General features: G+C 36.1%; 1 protein-coding gene across 1 annotated transcript in view; it reads left to right on the plus strand.

Moving 5' to 3' along the window:
- ENPP3 (ectonucleotide pyrophosphatase/phosphodiesterase 3) overlaps positions 1–19894 on the plus strand; it is a 66366-nt gene extending 46472 nt beyond the window's left edge. Inside the window, exons 18-25 of the mRNA XM_016204895.2 lie at positions 361–539; positions 1982–2033; positions 3106–3260; positions 10149–10284; positions 12323–12400; positions 13010–13142; positions 14768–14924; positions 19657–19894. Of these exons, the coding sequence (XP_016060381.2) occupies positions 361–539; positions 1982–2033; positions 3106–3260; positions 10149–10284; positions 12323–12400; positions 13010–13142; positions 14768–14924; positions 19657–19827 (1061 nt within the window). The 3' untranslated portion in view covers positions 19828–19894. The remainder of the gene's footprint in view (positions 1–360; positions 540–1981; positions 2034–3105; positions 3261–10148; positions 10285–12322; positions 12401–13009; positions 13143–14767; positions 14925–19656) is intronic.
- Positions 19895–20119: the final 225 nt, after the last annotated feature.

The raw sequence follows: 20119 nt of genomic DNA on the forward strand, positions 1-20119 counted from the left end.
ATTTGACTTCTTTTAACTTGTTTTCCCAAGAGTATAGGTTTTTGTGCTAGAAAAGCATGATATGCTTAAGGAACAAAGTGATCATTGTAGCAGTGATGCTTTCCTTTAGAGAGATGGAAATAGTTCCGGAAAGTTCCCACAGCCCATCCACAGCCGCTGTTCCTGTCCTCTAGAAAGACTAGGTGACGGAAACTCTGGGGGAAGAAAGTCAGGAAACTGAATGGCACAGGCAGTTTGCAACTGCATCACAGCAGAATTTATTAAAGGAAGTGAATAGTGGGTGTTTGTTTTCTTCTGTCTCCCACACAGATGTTGTTGCTTTCCAATTTAAATCTACTTTGAACTTATTTTTTAAAACAGATCTTCTACACATTCAACCAGCACCAAACAACGGTACCCATGGTAGTTTAAACCACCTTCTGAAGGTGCCCTTTTATAAGCCATCCCATGCAGAGGAAGTGTCCAAGTTTTCTGTTTGTGGCTTTACTGTTCCATTGCCCACAGATACTCTAGACTGTTTATGCCCTGAGCTACCAGACGTAAGTAATAACTTTATGGATCTATAAGAATGTAAAGGGGGCGAGCTAATCTATGAGCAGGGTAGCTGAGAACCAGGCTTGTGTTCTAGCCCAGATATTTACTGAGTAAATGTACGTGGGTTCATCTGGAAATGAGAGAGACATCATAAGATTAAGTATGTGAATTTGCTTTGTAAACTGGAAAGCACTATTTGGAAATTGTTAATTCTCTTGTGAGCTAACTGTCCCTAACCATTCAAAACAGTAGAATCCTGGAGCTCTCTTGATTTCCCTCATAAACCATCTCACTTACAGCTTAAGGATCAGATGATCATGGTTGGTTATTTAGAGTAGAAATAGCTGGGAGGGTGCAGGGATTGTGATCTAGTGTCAGGAACACCCGCTAGGGTAGGTGCTGTGGGGTCTACTCAGCAAAAGGCCTAGCATTCAAAGTGGGAGGTGTTCCTTGGGTAACAGTGAAAGCTGCCCTTCAGGCAATACTTCAAAGGCTGGCTGACACACAGTACTGGGAGGTTCATTTTAGTGGGCCTGGTGACTTGCTGGGTTCAGGGGCAAAACTATAGAAACCAGGAGACTTTCAGCAAGGTGAGATTCCAGGGCAAGGAAGGGCCCCACAAAGGCCAGGAGTCTGAACAGGAGCTCAGAATGCAAGGACAAAGCCTACTTGTGAGAATTAGAGCACATGGGTGGGGCTGGGATTTCAGAATGGGATTGGAGCCCAGTTATTAGGAGTCAATGAAGCTAAAACTAATGCAAAGGGGCACTTGCTGCCAAGTTTAAAATGTGGTTGTAGAGCTAAATAAACCACCTGCTGCCTCAGGTAAGAGTTATTCCTTATAGTCAGGAGTCAGCAAAGACTTTATATTCTCTAATCCTCAAAATAAAATTACACCACATAAGTAAATAAATAAATACATAAATAAACAACAGAAAGAAGCGTCAAGGGACAAAAATCCAGTCAAGCTTCCCAATAAAAAGCAAAGATGAGAGTAAGAGTGTGGGTTTCCTACCTACTGCTCCAGATAACCTCAATGGAACTGCCATTTAAAATAATAATAATAATAATAATAATAATAATAATAATAATAATAATGAAATGTTACAAAGGGGGTGCTTTAGTCCCCATTTTAAAGATAAAGAGGGCTCAGACAAGTTAGATTAATTGTCCAAGGTCCCAGAAGCTTCGTTTATCTAACTGCAAGGCCAAGTTCTTCTCTGTAAAGAATGCCCTTTGCTATTCAAACTCCCACACAAAAGTATTCCAAGGAATAGGACTATATTTCTGAGTTAGTGGCACAACTGCACTTTAAATTCAAGTTGTCTGGCTTCTTTGTTCAGTAGTAAAACATTCATGTTATTACTACAGAAATAATCTTGATCAATTTTTAAAACTTGTTATTACCTTGACTGACGTTTTCCCCTCCTCCCACATTATCTTGCAGAATACTGCTGTAGAGCGGGTGAATCAAAGGCTAAATCTCGCTCGAGATGAAAGTAAGTCCATAGAATGCATGTTAAGTCTTTGATGTTTTGACCTAACAAAATACAGAATTATCTTTTTGGAATTCTTTAAAATAAGCTCACAGGGAATTTTGCACATAAAGATTTTATTGCCAGTGTAAGGAGGTAAAAACAAAAACAAACCCAGAACTAATAACAACAATAGCAAGCATGGGGTAGTTAGAGTGATTCCAAGAATGTAACAGATTCTATGAAATGGTTGTGCTACAATCCCCTCTTCCTTTCTTAGATGTGAACAAACCAAACTGCCCGGGTTTAGTCCTACTTTCCCTGCTTCCTGGCTGTGTAACCTGGGTCAAATCATTTAACCTCTCTATGCCTCTATCTCCTCATCTATAACAATAGTATCCACCTCATGTAGTTATTAGAAAGAGTTAAACCATGGAAAGAATTTAGGACAGTGCCTGGCCTAGAGCAATGTTATTATATTTTAAGTGTTTTTGTATTAAACTTACTAGGCCTGTTTCATCATTTATAAAATGGGGATACCTACTCTATAGAGCTGTTTTGAAGATTAAATGAACTAATATATGTGTGCACATAGAATAGTGCCTGGCACATAGTAAGAGTTCAGTAAGTATGTTGGTTGTTTCATAATCTTTCTAATCTGCTAAGTGTTATTCCATGGCAGAAATACCCCCCAGGTTTTTAAACTATCAATAATTGATATATTTTTAGATTAAAATAGCAAATAAATAAATAAAAATACATTAGGACATACCTATTATAAAATTCTAATATCATTCCTGTGACAATTATTAGAGTAGATTATCTTTGTACTTTTGGTTTTGAGGTTTTATCTCTTCAAATATGCCCTTGAGCTGTTAACTGCTTGGCTAAATTATGTATCTAAGTCTTAGTTTTGTAATTGTAAAAGAGAATAATAACACCTACTCATAGGGTTGCTGTAATTATCAAAAGAGGTTAAATATGTAAAATATTTATTAGAGTACCTGACACTTAATAAGCCATCTGAGAATGGTAGTTATTACGCATAGAAGCATTTTCTAATTTCACAAGTATTTTTATTTTGTTTTTATTTTAGTAACAGCAACGGAGAAACTAAACTTGCCATTTGGGAGGCCCAGGGTTATGCAGAGGAACAAGGAACACTGTCTCCTTTATCACAGGGAGTATGTCAGTGGATTTGGCAAAGCTATAAGGATGCCCATGTGGAGCTCATATACAGTCCCCAAACCGGTACGTTCCTGTGTCCATTGATCCATGCGAGTTGGAAAAAATTGGTAGTTCTCTAATATTTTAAGACTTGAATTTTGATTTTCAGTGGAGATCCCAAAGGGATCTCACTGGCCTGTGTCTTGTAAGAAAATGCCCCAGGTACTGCTTAGAGATATTTATAGGTACTGTGTGGGTGCAAAAGAGGAACACATTGTGCTTAGACTGGAGAAATTGTTTACAGGCCAATTGGCCAATTGGTAAAGCAGATAGAAGAGAAGATTTCAAAGAGAAGCAACAGGAAGTACAGAGACACACTATTCATTTTGTATACGCTAAGTACAGGGTGGGGCAAACGTAGGTTTACAGTTGTTCATATGGAACATGATGCAATAATAAAGAATGAATGATGCAAGAATAAGCTCTGTGTTTGACGTACTCACAACTGTAAACCTGCTTTTGCACACCCTGTATGTGGTGGGTGTACCTAGAAGGTGGTGGTAACTAGATTATAAAGACGATGCTTTCTATCTGCCGTGTACTATGGTAGGCACAGGAACACAGGGTGAAGAAGAGGTAGTTCTTCCCTGAAGGGTCCAGTAGGTCATGCTAGACTTGCATGGGTAGGTGATCCGCGTCACAGTTCTCTCCAGACTGAAGCTGAGAACCCAGCTGTTCAAATCTTCTTCCCTCTTCACTACCTGGCAAACTCATTTTCAATAAATGACAGGGACATTTGACTACTATAAGCAAGAAAATATTAGTTCTCTACCTTATACCATGTACAAAATTAAATTGCTGGTAGATTTATAGACCTAAGTGTGAAGAGCAAATTTAAATTTTCCTTTGTGCATATCTTTATAACCTTGAAATAGGGAAGGATTTCTTAGGACACAGAACAAGAAAAGGTACAGAGGAAATGGATTAATTTGACTATATTAATGTGTGACAAAAAGGCAGAGTTATGGATGGGGCAATATATTTGCACTGCACATAAGAAACAAGATGAGGATCCAGAATAGTAATTAGGATCTAGAATAACTAATAAATTTCTACCAATAATCAAGAGAATGACAAGTATCTTACTTAATAAGTGAGCAGAGGATATGAGCAAAGCAATTAAACTTCATTTGCAATCAGAAATGTAAATTAAAGCAAAAGTCAGAGTGCAAAAATTTAGTTCAAACACTCCTTCACAGCAGGGATAGTTTTATTTAACATAACCCCAGCACGTTGGAGTTGCCCAGTAAATGCTTAAGGAATAAACACATTAGATGAATTAATCCCAACCATTGTTTTTGAAGACTTAAAGACAAAGCAGTGTTTTCAACCAGAAGGGTAAAGAAATCATCAGGAAGCTGTTTGCATGGAGAAAAGCTTAGTGTTTTAGATCCAAAGATTCTGATGACAAACCTCAACCTATTACTGTTCTTGCTAAGGGCACAGACGTTCCGCTTCTTTTATGGAAGGGAAGTGATTGGTTGTGTCTGGTTTATTTACTCTTGTTCCAATTCAAGATTTTTGGAGAAAATAAGCATGGCTTCCCACTGCTAATTCCAGCTTTGTGTGCTCCGAAAGCCAGTTGTGCTGCTGACAATGGCTTAATTGTTGTCAGTGGGAGAAGAGCATTAATGTTGATTCCTGATATGGGCAAATATTTTACAGTTACCTGAGTTCCTATGTATGGTTAATGGTGAAGGTGTTTAGGATAGGCCTCCCCAAGATATACTGCTTTGACGTGAATTATTTTGAGCCGAAGGCAATAGAGACCCTGCAAGCTTATGAGGAACTTTCCCTTAAAGAACTTAAATTAGGTGTCTTGTCCATAATAAGACTTATCACCAGAACTTCTTATGACCTATCTATAGAGCAGGGCAAACTTCTAATTACTGAACATGTGCCCTTATCATCCTGTGAATTACCTTCTTCCCCTCTGAAGCCCCAAGGCGTCTTATCTCATCCTGAGCTCAGAATGCCGTATATATCCCATTTTCCCTTTCTGTCTCTGAACCTCTTCATGTATGTGGAGTTCTCATATGGATGTGATTAAATTTGGTTATTTTTCCCTTGTTAATCTGTCTCCTGTAGATTTAATTATCAGATCAGCTGAAAGAACCTAGAAGGGTAAAGTTTCTTTCTCCCCCACAATGGCAGCATTACTTACTTATTATGAACAATGTTCAGTTATTTGTAAGTTTCTTGTGAAACATAGTGTGAAGCATACTAAGAAATAACAATATGAAGTTATTTATTCCTTAAAATACTATCTATTTGCTTTTGTTCTTGAGAGGGGCACCATTTTCAAGGCCAGTTTTATTATCCAGTTCTCTATTTTGAAAAACCCAGGTACCGGGGGTCTTGTGGAATGTTTCTGTTTTTAATACTTTCCCCTGCTGTCTCACATTCCTGAATTTCCATGAGTTTTAGCAGAAACCAAAAGCGGAGAGATTTTAAGTGGACTCAGACTAGGAGTTTAGTACAATTCTCTTTTGTTATTATTTTAAAACTAGCTTCTTTGTTACCAAAAGCTCCTGTCCTTTCACTGATCCCACAGAGCAACTTGTGTATTTCTCCCTACATGTGACAGGATGGAATTCTAGCAATTTTCTGCTTTCTAATTCAGAAATTACTCTGTTAGTATGTTGTGGCTCAAGAAAATTACATACAGGGATGTTTTGAGATTCACATAAAAATGTTGTAAATCAACTCTGTGTTTGAAAAATCAGACTTTAAATAAGCACTTTTTTGGAACATGGGCCCAATTGGCTTGAGCCTTTTTTTATGGAGCTTTTGTTTTTCTGTGGTTTAGGTGGGTTTTTCTAATTGTTGTTGTCATCTCAGAAGAGTTCTGGGGGGATAGTTGTGATTTGAAATCATGGTTCTACAACTGCTTCAAAACCATTAAAAATGATCAGGCTGTACGTGGGTTTTGCTTCTGGGCCAACTTAATAGGAAGATGTGAACTGTTTTTTCTGTTGTTAGGTGAAAAATTAAAATAAGAGCAATAATTATTATGATTATTTAGAATCTATACTTTATATATATTTTTTGCCTTTTCATTGTTTTTAATTGAATTTATTGGCATGACATTGGTTAATAACATTATATAAGTTTCAGGGGTACAATTCTATAATATATCATCTATATATTGTACTGTGTGTTCATCACCCCAAGTCAATTTTCCTTCCATCCCCTTTACCCCCTCTTACCTCCCCACCTACTATACTTGCTAAACTTAATATGAAACCAGAGGGCTTTTTCAGAGAAGAAAATCTAGCACATTTTGAAAAATCTCTCCTCTCTCTTTATTTTTATATGTATATATCTCCCAGTCATTGAATTTTTAAAAAGCCTTTTTTGTTTCTAAAGCTTGTTAGCTCCAATATTATAAGTTATCACCCAATTGTGTTTTGTGAGTCTTTAAAAACTGGGGACATTACTATGTAAAGGTTTTTATTTTTACCTATAAGAAATATTGTCTCTATAGAAAAAAGTCACATTTCATGATGAGAAAAATAATTAAAAATGTATACAGTTCTATTATCCTACCATAAGGCAAGATCATAACTAGCTAATCTTCCATAACTTTTAGCTTTTACATTCAGTTTATAGGTAAAGAGAGCCTATGACTTCAATAGAAATAATTTTATTCCCCTTTCAAGTTTTATTTGACCCCCCTGCCAGCTTAGAAATGAAAGCTCCTCAGTTTTCTGTCTGTGCTCATCAGGGACTTCTCTTGAAGAATTTTGAGAGTTCAGGTTTTACCTGAGTGTCTGAGTTCTATTTATTGTTTTCTTGACTTTCTATCCCCTGGCTTAAAAAAATTTTAAGAACTTCTGAAAAGGTGGCAAGATTGAAGCTGTTTACGTGTGTGGGGGCTCGGGGGCGGGGAAGGATAGGGGGTTGTGGGTAGCCCAAGACTCAGAAGTGACGTGAATTTACCTCCCCTCCACCCCCCTAGAGGGCTGCCTATTCCGTAATCTTACCTTTGTAAAGGAGGCCACGTCCTGTCTTTCTTAGTCTTGATGCTTATTGTATTTCGGGGTTCAAGTTTGGTATGTAAGAAACAAGATTTTTCAGTTAGCACAAAACACATAACCTTTTTTAGTACTTCCTGCTAATTCTGTCCTGGTCCATTTTCCCCAACCCAAAACTCTGTGCCACTTTGAGAAAGAGTAAACATTTGGCTTAACTAATTGTTTGAGCCCAACTTTCACAGCTGCAGTCTCATTAAAAATTATAATAAACTCTCTTCCTTAACATTTTTATAATTTTAACTGTTCAATACAGCCATTTCATTTCTCTTACATTATGGAAAATGCATCTATGGCTACATTTATGTATTGTACATTTCTTCAAGTAAAACTTAAGTAAACACAGAAAGTGTTAGAATAAAATGATAAAGGTGTGTGATAGGAAACATCCACTCACAGTATTCTGGACGTCTATGGGGCTGACTCAGTTGGCAATCAATAGTCCTGGTTCTCCTATTTTACAATATCTTTATGTGTCCACTTATGCCAACTAAAGAAACTTGGTCATTCAGAATTGTTTGCTATGATGGATTATTTTGAAAGAATGTAAACAAATGTTTTTAGTTTCCCAGTGTCTGCCACTAGGAGAGTGAAATAAATGGTGAGAGCTAATCCACTGCCTCTAACACAAATATCTTCATATTTCTTGGTTTGCTTCTTGTTTTGGTGGATTATATCACTCAGGGGCTTCCTGAAAAAGGAAGAAGAGAAAATACATTTCTGAGACTTTATGTGTCTCAAAAGGTTCTATCTACATGCTTATTTTATGGTTTAGCTTTAGAATTTTAGAAATAATTCTTTTTTCAAAATTAATTGGACATTAGACTTCTGGACTGATCCTCTAATGTTTTTACATGTTCCCTGCTTTTTTCCAATCTCTTGTCTTTAGTTCAACTTTTTGAGAGACGTTGGCAACTTCATCTTATGGATCTTACTGAATATTTATTTTTGCTGTCATACTTCTAAATCCCAAGAGCTCTTTATGTGATCTCTTTTCTATTGATTTCTGTTCCTTCTATGTGGATGCTGTAAATACTCTCATCTCTTTGAGGAGCTAGTTTTCCTCTGCTCTCTGCATTGTCTCTTTTTCTTCTTGGTGAGTCCTCCCACCCCCATGAAATGTCCGGTGGTCCCTGGCTTCTATTTTAATGGTGAGGCACTGAGCTGTGTGGCTGGGCTCACCAGCTGATAGGCTTTACTACAGGTTAATCAGGATGGGAACCAGACATTGTGTTGGGGATTCCCAATTGAAAGTATTTAGTTTCCCTTTTAGGCTGGTTTATTTTCCAAAATGGGAATCTTTTAATCTGACCCATGATATAAGATTGGCAGGCTACAAAGGGACAGTGAGACTGCGGGAATCTTATCATTCAGTATAGAGATTTTTATTTAATTTTTATTTAATTCCATTGCTTCACTCTCCAGTGAGTGAAGGTTCTATTTAGCCTCATCTACAGAATTTCAACCTGTACTCTTCTTCCCAGCCCTGTCCACATCCCCTGTCCTAAAGAGACATCACGCTCTACCTTGGGGTTCTGCAGTAGGAATCTGCTTCTTTGTGCTTTCCCTAACCATAGACTTTCAGTTGTAGGTGTTACTGGTCTACTAAGTCAGGTTACAATTGTAAACAGATATGTTTATCTGATTTCCACTTTTGAAATGTTCTCATCACCCCTTACGTATCTTCATCATTACTGTCCTTTTAATAGGATTTTCAGAAGGGAGCAGAGAGAAGTGTGTTCAATCAAGTTGAGAGGTCTACTCAGTTGCATTATGGTGTTTTCCAACTGCACTGTTGCAGTATGTTAGGGGGTCCATTCTCTGCTTGGCTTTCCTCAGACTTCCCTTATCTTAATCCCCGACCTGTTCTATATCCCATCATGGTATTCTCTGTCTATGAATAGCACACAGTGTACATTGCCTTTTCCTTTGTAAATTGATCTTGTATATTTTATTTATTTTTTTCTCAACTTTATTGAGATATAATTGACTTATAACATTGTGTAAGTTTAAGGTGTTCAATGTGAAGATTTGACAAATGTATGACTGCCACATACATTTTAGGCACCATAGCTAATTTTTGCTTTTAGCACAGTGCAATAGATAAAGGAAGGATATCGTAATTTAATATTCTTTATTATAAGTTATAAAATTTATTAAGAAATATATACATTGTAGGCAGTTGAGGGCATATAAATAAAAATCTCTAAAAAAAAATAGCAAAGTGTTTACTTATGATTATATGCTAATCATATATAATGATAATTTAATGCTATATTACCTTCAATACTGGGGTTAACACATTTATAGGATGCTTACTAGTGAATAAATTATGGTATTAGTCTTTAAAAAGAGTTACAAAGGAAACTACTTTTTAAATTCTTATCTTTCATGATGAATAAAGCATAGCTAAAATTTATTGAAATCCCCAAATAAGTAAGGTTAGACAACTTACAGCTTCTTTGAATTAATCTTAGATTCATTAGAAGTTCTTGCTCAATTGAAGAATAATATCCTTAGTTTAATATGTATTTTTTTCCAGTTTATATTTCACCACTTAAAGTTAGATCACAAAAAGGACTTTGGTTTTTAGCAGTCGTTCCCATATTCCTCTGCTCTCAATTCAGGCTTTATACCACAAATATTCCTTTCCAAGGTGTATCTGATTTGCCCTCCTGCTGTCCCCAACCAGAGGGAACCACAGAAGAAAACATTGCTGAAGGCATCCATTTCCATTGCTTGCGTAGACCTGATTCACTAAGAAAATAGGAAAAAGGTTAAATGAAAAACATTCTAGGGAAGTTACAAACCATATAAGGTGATGGGTGAGCCACAGCTGTGGGCGTAATTTTTTTTTCTCTCTTCTCTCTTTCAACAGGGAGACACATCACCTCTTCCTCCCACTGCCCCAGACTGTCTGCGGGCTGATGTCAGGGTTGCTCCTTCTGAGAGCCAAAAATGTTCCTTCTATTTACCACACAAGAATATCACCCACGGCTTCCTCTATCCTCCTGGTTGGTATAACTCCTTTTTAGAGCAGCAGCTTAGAAAGCCCTCATCAGCTGGATGTGGGCATGTGCCTTAAACATATACTCGCCAGGGAAACTATCTGCTTGGGCTGGAGTGGCTGCCCAGGAGGCTTCCAGTGGTTGCGGGCTGGCCTGAAGCAGCGCAGCAGCTACAATAAAGACTAATAAATGTTGCAGCGGGAACCGCATCAGCTCTAATCTGGCCCAGATGTTCAGAAAGTTCGGCAGGTTTAAGTTTAATTTTAAAACGGAAGATTCTTTGGAGAAGGGCACAAGCGTCTAAAAAAACATTTTTTCTGGCTGCTGCCCCAGCTAAGGACGGCATCGAGAATGCAACTGTGCCTGTGAAAAGAAATCTGGCTGGAATTAAGGCCTCTCGCTCACGCTGTATATCCAACAGTTTCAAACTGTGGATTAAGGACCCGAATGAATTTAAGGTTTCTTTTTTTTTTTTACACAGCGTTTCTCTTGGGAACATGCAAATGCCAGTGTGATTTTTGTAAAACTCACCTCTCTTCCCTGTTCATCAGGAAATGTCATTTTCATGAGCTCAGCTATGGGATTTTCAATAATTTCAGCTTCTGGGAATGGGTTTACTCCTGATATTTGGTTTCATTTCTCTGGAAGCCATGACCAAACAGGTCAATTTAGAGATAATTTCTAGATTCTGAGGTTCATAGTCAAGGGAAAAAGGCTTAATGACAGCAAGTAGCATTACAATGTAAACTTCTAACACAGAATTAGTATAAATAAATTGATATAGCTTATTAAAACATCTAGAGATAATTAGAGCTACCAAACTTATGCAAACCTTAGGATAAGCCCCAAAGACTTGTGGCAATTAATAAAAAAATTTTAATTGGCATATAAAATTGTATCTGTAAAGCCATGGGATGTTGGTTGATACATATATATATATATATTTGTCTCAACAAGGGAATGACATTATAACTAAACACCTTGTCTTAAAAATATTAAGGATAAACTGAAACCTTCTAACTCTCCACTATAAATTCTGTTAAAAATTCCAGAGCCAACCATTGGTAATGTCATGAGCAGTCTTCATTGAGTTAAAACTCACTTTCTTAAGAAAATTTTATTTTGGAAGAGTATTTTGGGTTAAATTTTTATTTTGTGCATATTCAAGAACTATGCATTCATATTGATATTACACTTGTTTCCCAGAGCTGGTGTAACAGACTTGGTGGCTCTAAAACAACTGAAATGCATTCCCTCACAGTTCTGGAGGCCTGAAGTCCAAAATCAAGGTGTCAGCAGGGCCATGCTCTGTCTGAAGGAGAGAATATAGAGGAGAATTCTTTACCTCTTCCAGCTTCTGGGGGCTCCAGGTGTTGCTTGGCTTGTAGTCGTATCACTCTTATCTCTGCCTTGGCTTCACATGGTCTTCTCCCCTTAGTGTCACCTCTTCCCAACCTTCTTCTTTTTATAAGGATGCCAGTCATTGGGTTTAGAGTCCACCCTAAATCCTAGATAACTTCATCTTGAGACCTTTAACTTAATTGCATCTACAAAGTTTTTATTTTCCTACCTATCACATTTGCAGGTATAGGAAGGTTAGGACTTGGACATATCTTTTTGAGGGTCATCATTTAATCCACTATAGGTATCAAGTGCATAAAACTGCCTACATTATTGATGGCCCCTATTGGAGAGTACTTAGTATTTTTAAAAATATGTTTTTATTGACTTTTAGAGAGAAAGGAAGGGAGAGGGAGAGAAACACTGATGTGACAGAGAAACATTGATTGGCTGCCTGCCCCAGGCACCTTGTCTGGAGATTGAGCCCACAACCTGGGCATGTGCCCTGACTAGGAATCAAACCCGCAACCTTTCAGTGCACAGAAGAATGCTCAACCAACTGAGCCACACCAGCCAGGGCCACTTAGTATTTTTATCAGTACTGTTAATTTACATTAGCATGTAATAGTAATTTGCCTATTATGTAGTAGTATGTCATATTTTCTCTTGTAGCTAGATTTAATAAAATTCATTTGTTTTGCAGCAAACAGTAGAACTTCTGATAGTAAATATGATGCATTAATTACAAGTAATTTGGTCCCTATGTATGAAGCATTCAAGCGTAAGTATATACTTAGATTATTAATTTAAAAACACCTAAGTGACTCTATAACTTTACACACTAAACACATCTTTTATTATACTTTGGTCCTAATATTGAGTCATCTCATTTTAATATTTTAAATACAGGACTAGGAATGATCTCTCACATAATTTCTTTGTAACTTACTTAACCTTTAGGTGACTTGTTGCTAAAATTTTGATAATTTGTTTTTTATCCTAATTTAACTGTAAAGAGCTATTCACAAAACAAAATTTTACTGACACTATAAGTAAATGAAAGGTGTTTATCCCTAGAGTAATAAGGCAGTATGTGCATTCTGACCATTTTTTAAATACTTACTGTCTCCAAAGCAACTCAGCCCTGGGGAGAAATTTGGAGCCATATTTTATTGTAATTTCAAGGCTGTACTACATTCACAACAAAGAGCTTTTATCAATGTGTCTACTTATTTTTGTTGCATGGACTATTTTGCAGAATTACCCAATCACCACTGATAATTATTAAAGCAGAATTTGATGCTATTTAAATTTATGTGTGTTATAATAGAAAATATTTCCATGTTCAATAGGGGTAGATATTTTTAACACCTTATTCTTTTATTTTTAGAAATATGGGATTATTTCCACAGTGTTCTTCTTGTACAACATGCCTTGGAAAGAAATGGAGTAAATGTCATTAGTGGACCAGTATTTGATTATAATTATGATGGTCATTTTGATGATCCAAGTGAAATTACAGAGTAAGTAATTTGAAACCAAATGGACTTTTTGATTTAGCAGCTGGGCATCATGAGGGGAAGCCTCAATATTTTAAAGAAAAGCTCAGTATTCAAAAGCTCAGTATATTTGTATAAAGATGTAATTGTTGAATGTTTTTAACTCGTCTATCTAAATATTTAGCAAAAATTTTATATGCCAAAAATTTAAACTAATGGACAAAGAAATAATAATGTCTAGGGAAAGTTTAGCAAAATTTATATTGGAAAAATTTCTAAACTAATGGGCAAAGGAAATCTGTGATTTTGTAAAGATTAAGGAGATGGGGAAAACACTGTATTACTGATAAATATAGAACCAGTCTAGCAATAAATTAAAAGAAACAAGCAGTAACAATTCATAATATTGTCCAATAGTAGATGATTCATAAAAGTTTCTCCCAGGAGAGGGTGTAGGCTTCATGTTGAAAACTAGTCCTACTTAACTACATTTTTGTGCTAAACCTGGTCATAATAGGTTGCTAAAAATTACCTTTGAATGCAGCTTAGAGGAATAGAGAGATTTAGAAGTTTCATCCATTATTTCTCTTTATTATCAAAATGTATAAAGGGCCAAACTAAATGACTGAATTGTCTAAGCCTAGATTATGTAAGTAAGCAATGATTTCTGCCTATACTTCTGATAAAGTAATGTATATGACTGCTACGTGTGCGGCCCTTTTCTATTTTGTTTGCCTTAGCCTTATTTTAGTGTGTATTGATCCTATATTTCACCATTTAATAATTATGCACACACTTTGATAGCACTTTATTACATGCCAGTTGCTTTTCTAAGCAATTACATCTATTTCATTTAATCCACATAACATCCTGTGTTAGATTCCATTAGCCCCCATGTAGAGATGAAGAAACTGAAACACAGAGAGATTAAATAACTTGTCTGCGTTCCACAACTAAGTGGAAAGGCCAGAATACAAAGCCAGACAGTCTAGTGCTGAGTCCATGCAGAAATTCTAAGTCACAGTAATACGTTATTAATTATACCAGCTCATATTCCTTTTAGAGGACTCATACTAATAGCTTAAATTTATTTTGCACTTAAAACTTCCAAAAGCACTTTCATGTTTGTTATCTGAAATGAAAGGACCATCACATCAGTGGTATGGATTTATCCCCATTTCTACACTGTGAAGCTGGTACACAGGATCATTTCCATGTTAAAGTTGAGGAAACTTAGTAAATCACAGAATGCCAGAGAATTAGAACACATCCAAATATCCAGTGGGAGTGTATAGCTAGAATTGAAATCTAATCGGGGCTCCTCTCCCAGCCCCTGCTCTTAGACAATGTCACTATGAAGTATAGAGTCAACCAAACTAGGAAATGCAGGAGGCATAAAAGCATGCTCTACTTTTCTTTGTATTCTAATGTTTCCCCATCATGTTAAAATAGCCAAGCTTGCACTTCTATAAATCTTTGTTCTGGCTCATTGACGTCTAAAAGTATGTGATACGTTTTTGTACTTTCTATTAATTTACTTTCTTTTATTATACTTTTACCTTGGCATTTCTTTAAAAATAAATAAAGGCATTTATAATCTTTAGAAGTAAATGTATAATAACGTCAAATCTTTTCAATTATGTTTTTAGATATGTAGCCAACACCAGTGTTCCCATCCCAACACACTACTTCATGGTGCTGACTAGCTGTAAAAATAAGACCTACACCCCCAACGCCTGCCCCGGGGGGCTGGACGTCCTGTCCTTCATCATCCCTCACCGACCTACCAACGTGGAGAGCTGCCCTGTGAGTATGCTCCCGGAGAGTCCCTGGGACCTAAGGAAATGATCAGTCAGAGCTCATCTGGGCTCTCGTAAAAGAGGTTCTGACTACAATATATTCTTTTAAATGTTTCATGGGTAGAGTTGTATGGAAAATAACCTCATTTAAAAATTTTCCCTAGACTATTAATCTTTATGTAATTAATAACAATGAGAACATGTATGTGCCTGCATGAACATGTGTTTATATATGCATATCTTATGTATTTTATCTATACATTTTATTCACACTCACTAACAAGGGAAAGGGTGGTATCTAATTAATATTTTGATTCTGAGCACAAACTTTAAGGTTTTATCCCAAAGTTGACACTAGATTAATGTTTCTTGAATAAATGTATAAGTATAAAAACTTCATCAACTTGAAACATGAAGTCTGAAATTAAATATACATATCTATCTATATCTATCTGTATCTATATCTACCTATCTGTATCTCTATATCTGTATTTATATCTATCTATCTATCCACATACAAAATAAGTTAGTTCAATTAACATTCCTTTTCTAACATCATGCATTAGTCCACCTCAAAATCTTTCTGGATCAAGGCAAATTATAGGTAAATAGTTACTTCAACTTGCATATATGTTCTCTATAGAAAAAAACATATGTATCCTGATCATTGTGTTTTACTGAAGTTGTTCAACAAATATACAGAGTACCTACTAAATGCACAGTATTGTAATAGAAACTTTTTAGAATGCTTTAAGGAGGACTACATTGTCCTTGTTCTTAAGAAGTTTGTATATAACTTTGATATACAAATGAGATACATAAATGAAACATAAATATAAATGAAATAGAGACATGTAAATGGGTCAGTAGATAACAGAAGAATTATTTTTCAAATTGAAAATGAAGAGATGTTACAAAGTTAGGATTATTTGTCAATTAAGGACTTAGTGTTTCAAACTCAGAACACATTTGGCTGAAGTAATCAATAGGGGTTATATAAAATGTGGTGGGAGTAGGGCTGGGCCCTGAAGGATGGGCGGAGCGTGAGCAGATTGAGAGGATTAGGAAGAATTTTACAAGAAGGGAGTGGAGCATAGAGAGGATTTGGTAATTTATTGGATGCAAGAGCCAAAGGAAAAGAGAGAGAGACTTAAAGATGAATCAGAGGTTTTAAATGCAGATAATTAGGAAAATGAAAGAGGAAATTAGGAATGAGAACTATTTGGGCAGGTAGATAGGATAATTAAGTTCAGGCATGTCCAGTTTGCAGAAACAGGCATTCACATGGAAAATCTCAGGTTATTAGACTGGAAATTAAAGCTTAGGTTCTAGGCCAGATTGGGATTCACCTCTGTTCGTTCAGGTGTTCACCTCATAACTGCCTTCTCTATCCTATGTACTATGGGAGGTACAGAGATACATCAGACATGAATTCTATGAAAAGGGGCTCATCATCTAGCACTTAGAAACCTGGTGAAACAGAAGAAATGATAAGTGGCACAAAGTGGGAGAGACCAGATTGTTGTAGGATTTCAAAGGACATAGTTCCTGGTGGGGCAGGTGACATTTTAACAGGGTTTGAAGGTAGGATTTGAACTTGAGTGTTTGAATAGTTTTTTAGTGATTAAAGATGAAGGGCAAAGGTTAGAAACTACACACTGGGTCACTCATAGTTCTAGAGTGAAAAAGTGTTTCCAAACAAGATGCTCTCAGGTGTTGTCTAGTTGAGTCACTTTCTATTTCTCTTGTCAGAATTTTATTTAGTTGAGACAGGGGTAAGCCATTACTCTTCACTTCCAGTGACAGACATTGGTGACTGAAAGAAAGAGAGAGGGTGGTGCTCTTTACCCCTGAATCAGGAGTAGATAGTTGTTTATCAGAGGGGTTCTAGGTAGCCATTATGGATTGATGAGAATGGGTGTGCAAGGAAGAAACTATTTGCTATCCTTGGTCTAGGCCCTTCTATCAGGACTTTTTGCTATCAAGGATATTTGCTATCCTTGGTCTAGGCCCTTCTATCAGGACTTTTGAAAATGAATTTTAAGTAGCTTCATTATCTTCTGTCTTCCCTCTTCCCTTTCACCTCTGTATACCACTACAAACTTACTTAAAATTTAGTTTTTTATTATCACATACTTTCTTATCCCCAAACTTTTTTTTTCTTTTTATATATATATATATATATTGATTTTAGAGAGAGAAAGGGAGAGGGAGAGAGATAGAAACATCAATGATGGGAGTCATTGATTAGCTGCCTCTCACTCGCCCCCTGCTGGGGAATGAGCCCCAAACCCAGGCATGTGCCCTGACCGGGAATTGAACCTTGGCCTTCTGGATCCTAGGGTGATGCTCAACCCCTGAACCATGCCTGGCCGGGCCAACTTTATTTCTTTACCTCAAATGAAAAACAAAAAAACAAATGAACACAAATCTCCCAGCCTGTACCTTGCTGATCCAAATTCTGGGCCAATTGAAGTCCATGAAATTACTTGGACACATCTTGAGTTTCCCCTACCTCAACGTATTGCTCATGCTCTTCTCTCCTAGAATGCCCTTTTATTTCCCATCTGCTAAAAATTCTAGTTATACCTTTATTCAAGGTAAAGTAGAAATTAGAGATAGATTTGGTATTAAACCCTGGAAGTTAAATAAGATCAAATTGAGGGAAGTATCTATACTTCCAGAATAGAAAAAACTAGACTCAGTTGAGGAATTAGAAGGTATCATCAAACAAGTACGTAGTGAGAACTATGGAAATAAAAGGAGGAACTTTCAGAAGCTTGGGGTAATCAACTAATTGAGAGATTGGAAAAGAAAACAAAAACACTCAATTAGGTCTTCCTTCACAAAGCAATTTTGTTAGTGTGGTGGCAACAATAACCAGACTGTAAATGGTTAAAGAGAGAGAGTAAGAAGGTGGTTGGGAGAAAAGTACTGAAACTGAGGTGGTCTCAAAAAACTAATAAGTGAGTTGTATTTGGGGGATATTAAACACTTCTATTTAAGTAATAGTTCTAACATATATAATCAAATATAGTCAAAAGCATGTATTTAAATATAGCTCATAAATCTGTGTATATGCAAGACTGCTATCCTGTCTGGATGCACTGGTGCAACTAGAGGAGTGTCTGTAGCTGGGCCTCTTCAGATTGGTTGGTGCTGGTGAGCTCTCTGATATCAAAGAGCTTGAATACTATCCCTGCCTAGGAGCAGTTTTGTGTTTTACTTTAAGTTCATTTAATTGCAGTTTTAAAGGAGGGAAGACTGTCAGGTGTTCCGTAAACATTTAGTTGGATGGATACCAAATAATCCAGGAGAGAGAAGAGTAATATAAACTCAGCGGGAAAAAACTTGATGAAAAAAGTAATGAAAAATATTAAATGCTACCGAAATGGGAAATAGTAAAGGCAGGGGAAAAAATGAATTAGAATCCTATTGGAAATATGAGCTTTAATTGGTACACTGCATATTTATTTTAAAAAAATAGCTTACATTATGAATCTCACACAGCGAAATGCTTTAGTGGTTAGGAACAAAAGTAATTTCCTCTCACACTTCCCTGGGCTCAAAGAGTAGCTGCCTGTTTTGAGCATGCATATTTAAAAAACAAGGACACCATTGTGCTGAAGTCAAATGAGACTTATTAAAACACGCTCATCTAAGTAAACAAACTTTTAAGCTTTCTTACTTTTAAAAATTTAACTGAAAATTATCAAAATTATATGAATATTAGAAAATTAATAAATAAAGAATATGGAATTTCATAGAAATCCATGGCTCTAAATTACTGAACTTACTTTTACATAGTAAAAAACCTATTAGAAGTCAAATGGCCAAGAAATATCTGAAAAGATACCTACCTGCAATAACGCAGGGATAAAACACTACTTCACACCATGGTTTAGGAAGGGTGAGGGAAGACAGAAGTTATCCCCCACTGCCAATGGAAACACAAATTGGAATAAACACTTTGAGGAGTGTTAGGCTTATATCTGGTAAAGTTAAGGTTTCGTGGACTCTGACCGAGAAATCTCATGTTCTTGAACACAAGAGGCATGTGCCAAGTCATTCATTACAGTATTATTTATAATGCCCCAAATACTATCAATATGGCAATAAAAAAAATAAACTGTGCTACCACAAAATATAGCTACAAGCAGAGGATTTAACTAGATCTACATATATCACTATAAATAGGTTACAAACACAATGTTGAATGAAAAAGTAATTTTTGAATACCACTTTTATCACTTACGTAAATTTGAAAACTCATAAATCAATAGTATACATTGTATATGGATATGCACAGACTCAATTCATATTGACTCATAAAATGATGAGCTCTGAGTAGAGGAACATTGGGGACTTAACTTCATCTGTAACGCTTCATTTTTTAAAAAAAAGTTACATCTGAAGTGGATATAAAAATGGCTAAACTTGATGACTTTTTGGTTATCTGTATTTGTTATAATATTCTTTGTACTGTTTTTATTTTAATAAACAACAAAATTTAGCTGTGTCAAATTAAGATTTCAGGTAGCAAATACCACAGAAACAAATATCAGATTATTACGTTGTACACCTGAAACTAATAGAATATTGTATGTCAATTATACCAAAATTTTAAAAAAGCAAACAAAAATCACAGGAAAAAGAACAACTTCTAAGTAATGAAAGATCTTTCTATTAATGAAAAATTATGCCCCATGGAAAAACGGTCTTTTGTTTCTCCCTTTTAGGAGCATAAAGCAACACCGGCTTGGATTGAAGAAAGGTTGAAAGCGCATGTTGCCCGGGTCCGCGATGTGGAACTTCTTACTGGGCTTGACTTTTATCAGGAAAAAGCACAGCCTGTCTCTGAAATTTTGCGACTAAAGACATTTTTACCCACATTTGAAACCACTGTTTAGCTAAACATATAAAACAATTTTGAGAATATGTAAATGATGTTTTCTGTTGAAGAATCATAAAGTCCCTAATTCCTTGGAATGCCGTGTTTTATTTTCATTGTTCCACTCTCTCTTTTACTTCTTTCGAAAAATGTATTATTTTAAAGTTACATTTCTTTTGCAGAGACTGAGCTACATTATACCTTCTTTATTATATCTGTTGCCTCGTTTATCATCTTTGACCATGTTTTTCTGCCCAGCATTATCTAAACACAAGGGAGGACAGCAAAAGTAGGTGTCACGTTGGAACCGA

This window comes from Miniopterus natalensis, chromosome 5, assembly GCF_054644295.1.
Source record: "Miniopterus natalensis isolate mMinNat1 chromosome 5, mMinNat1.hap1, whole genome shotgun sequence".
Taxonomy (NCBI): domain Eukaryota; kingdom Metazoa; phylum Chordata; class Mammalia; order Chiroptera; family Miniopteridae; genus Miniopterus; species Miniopterus natalensis.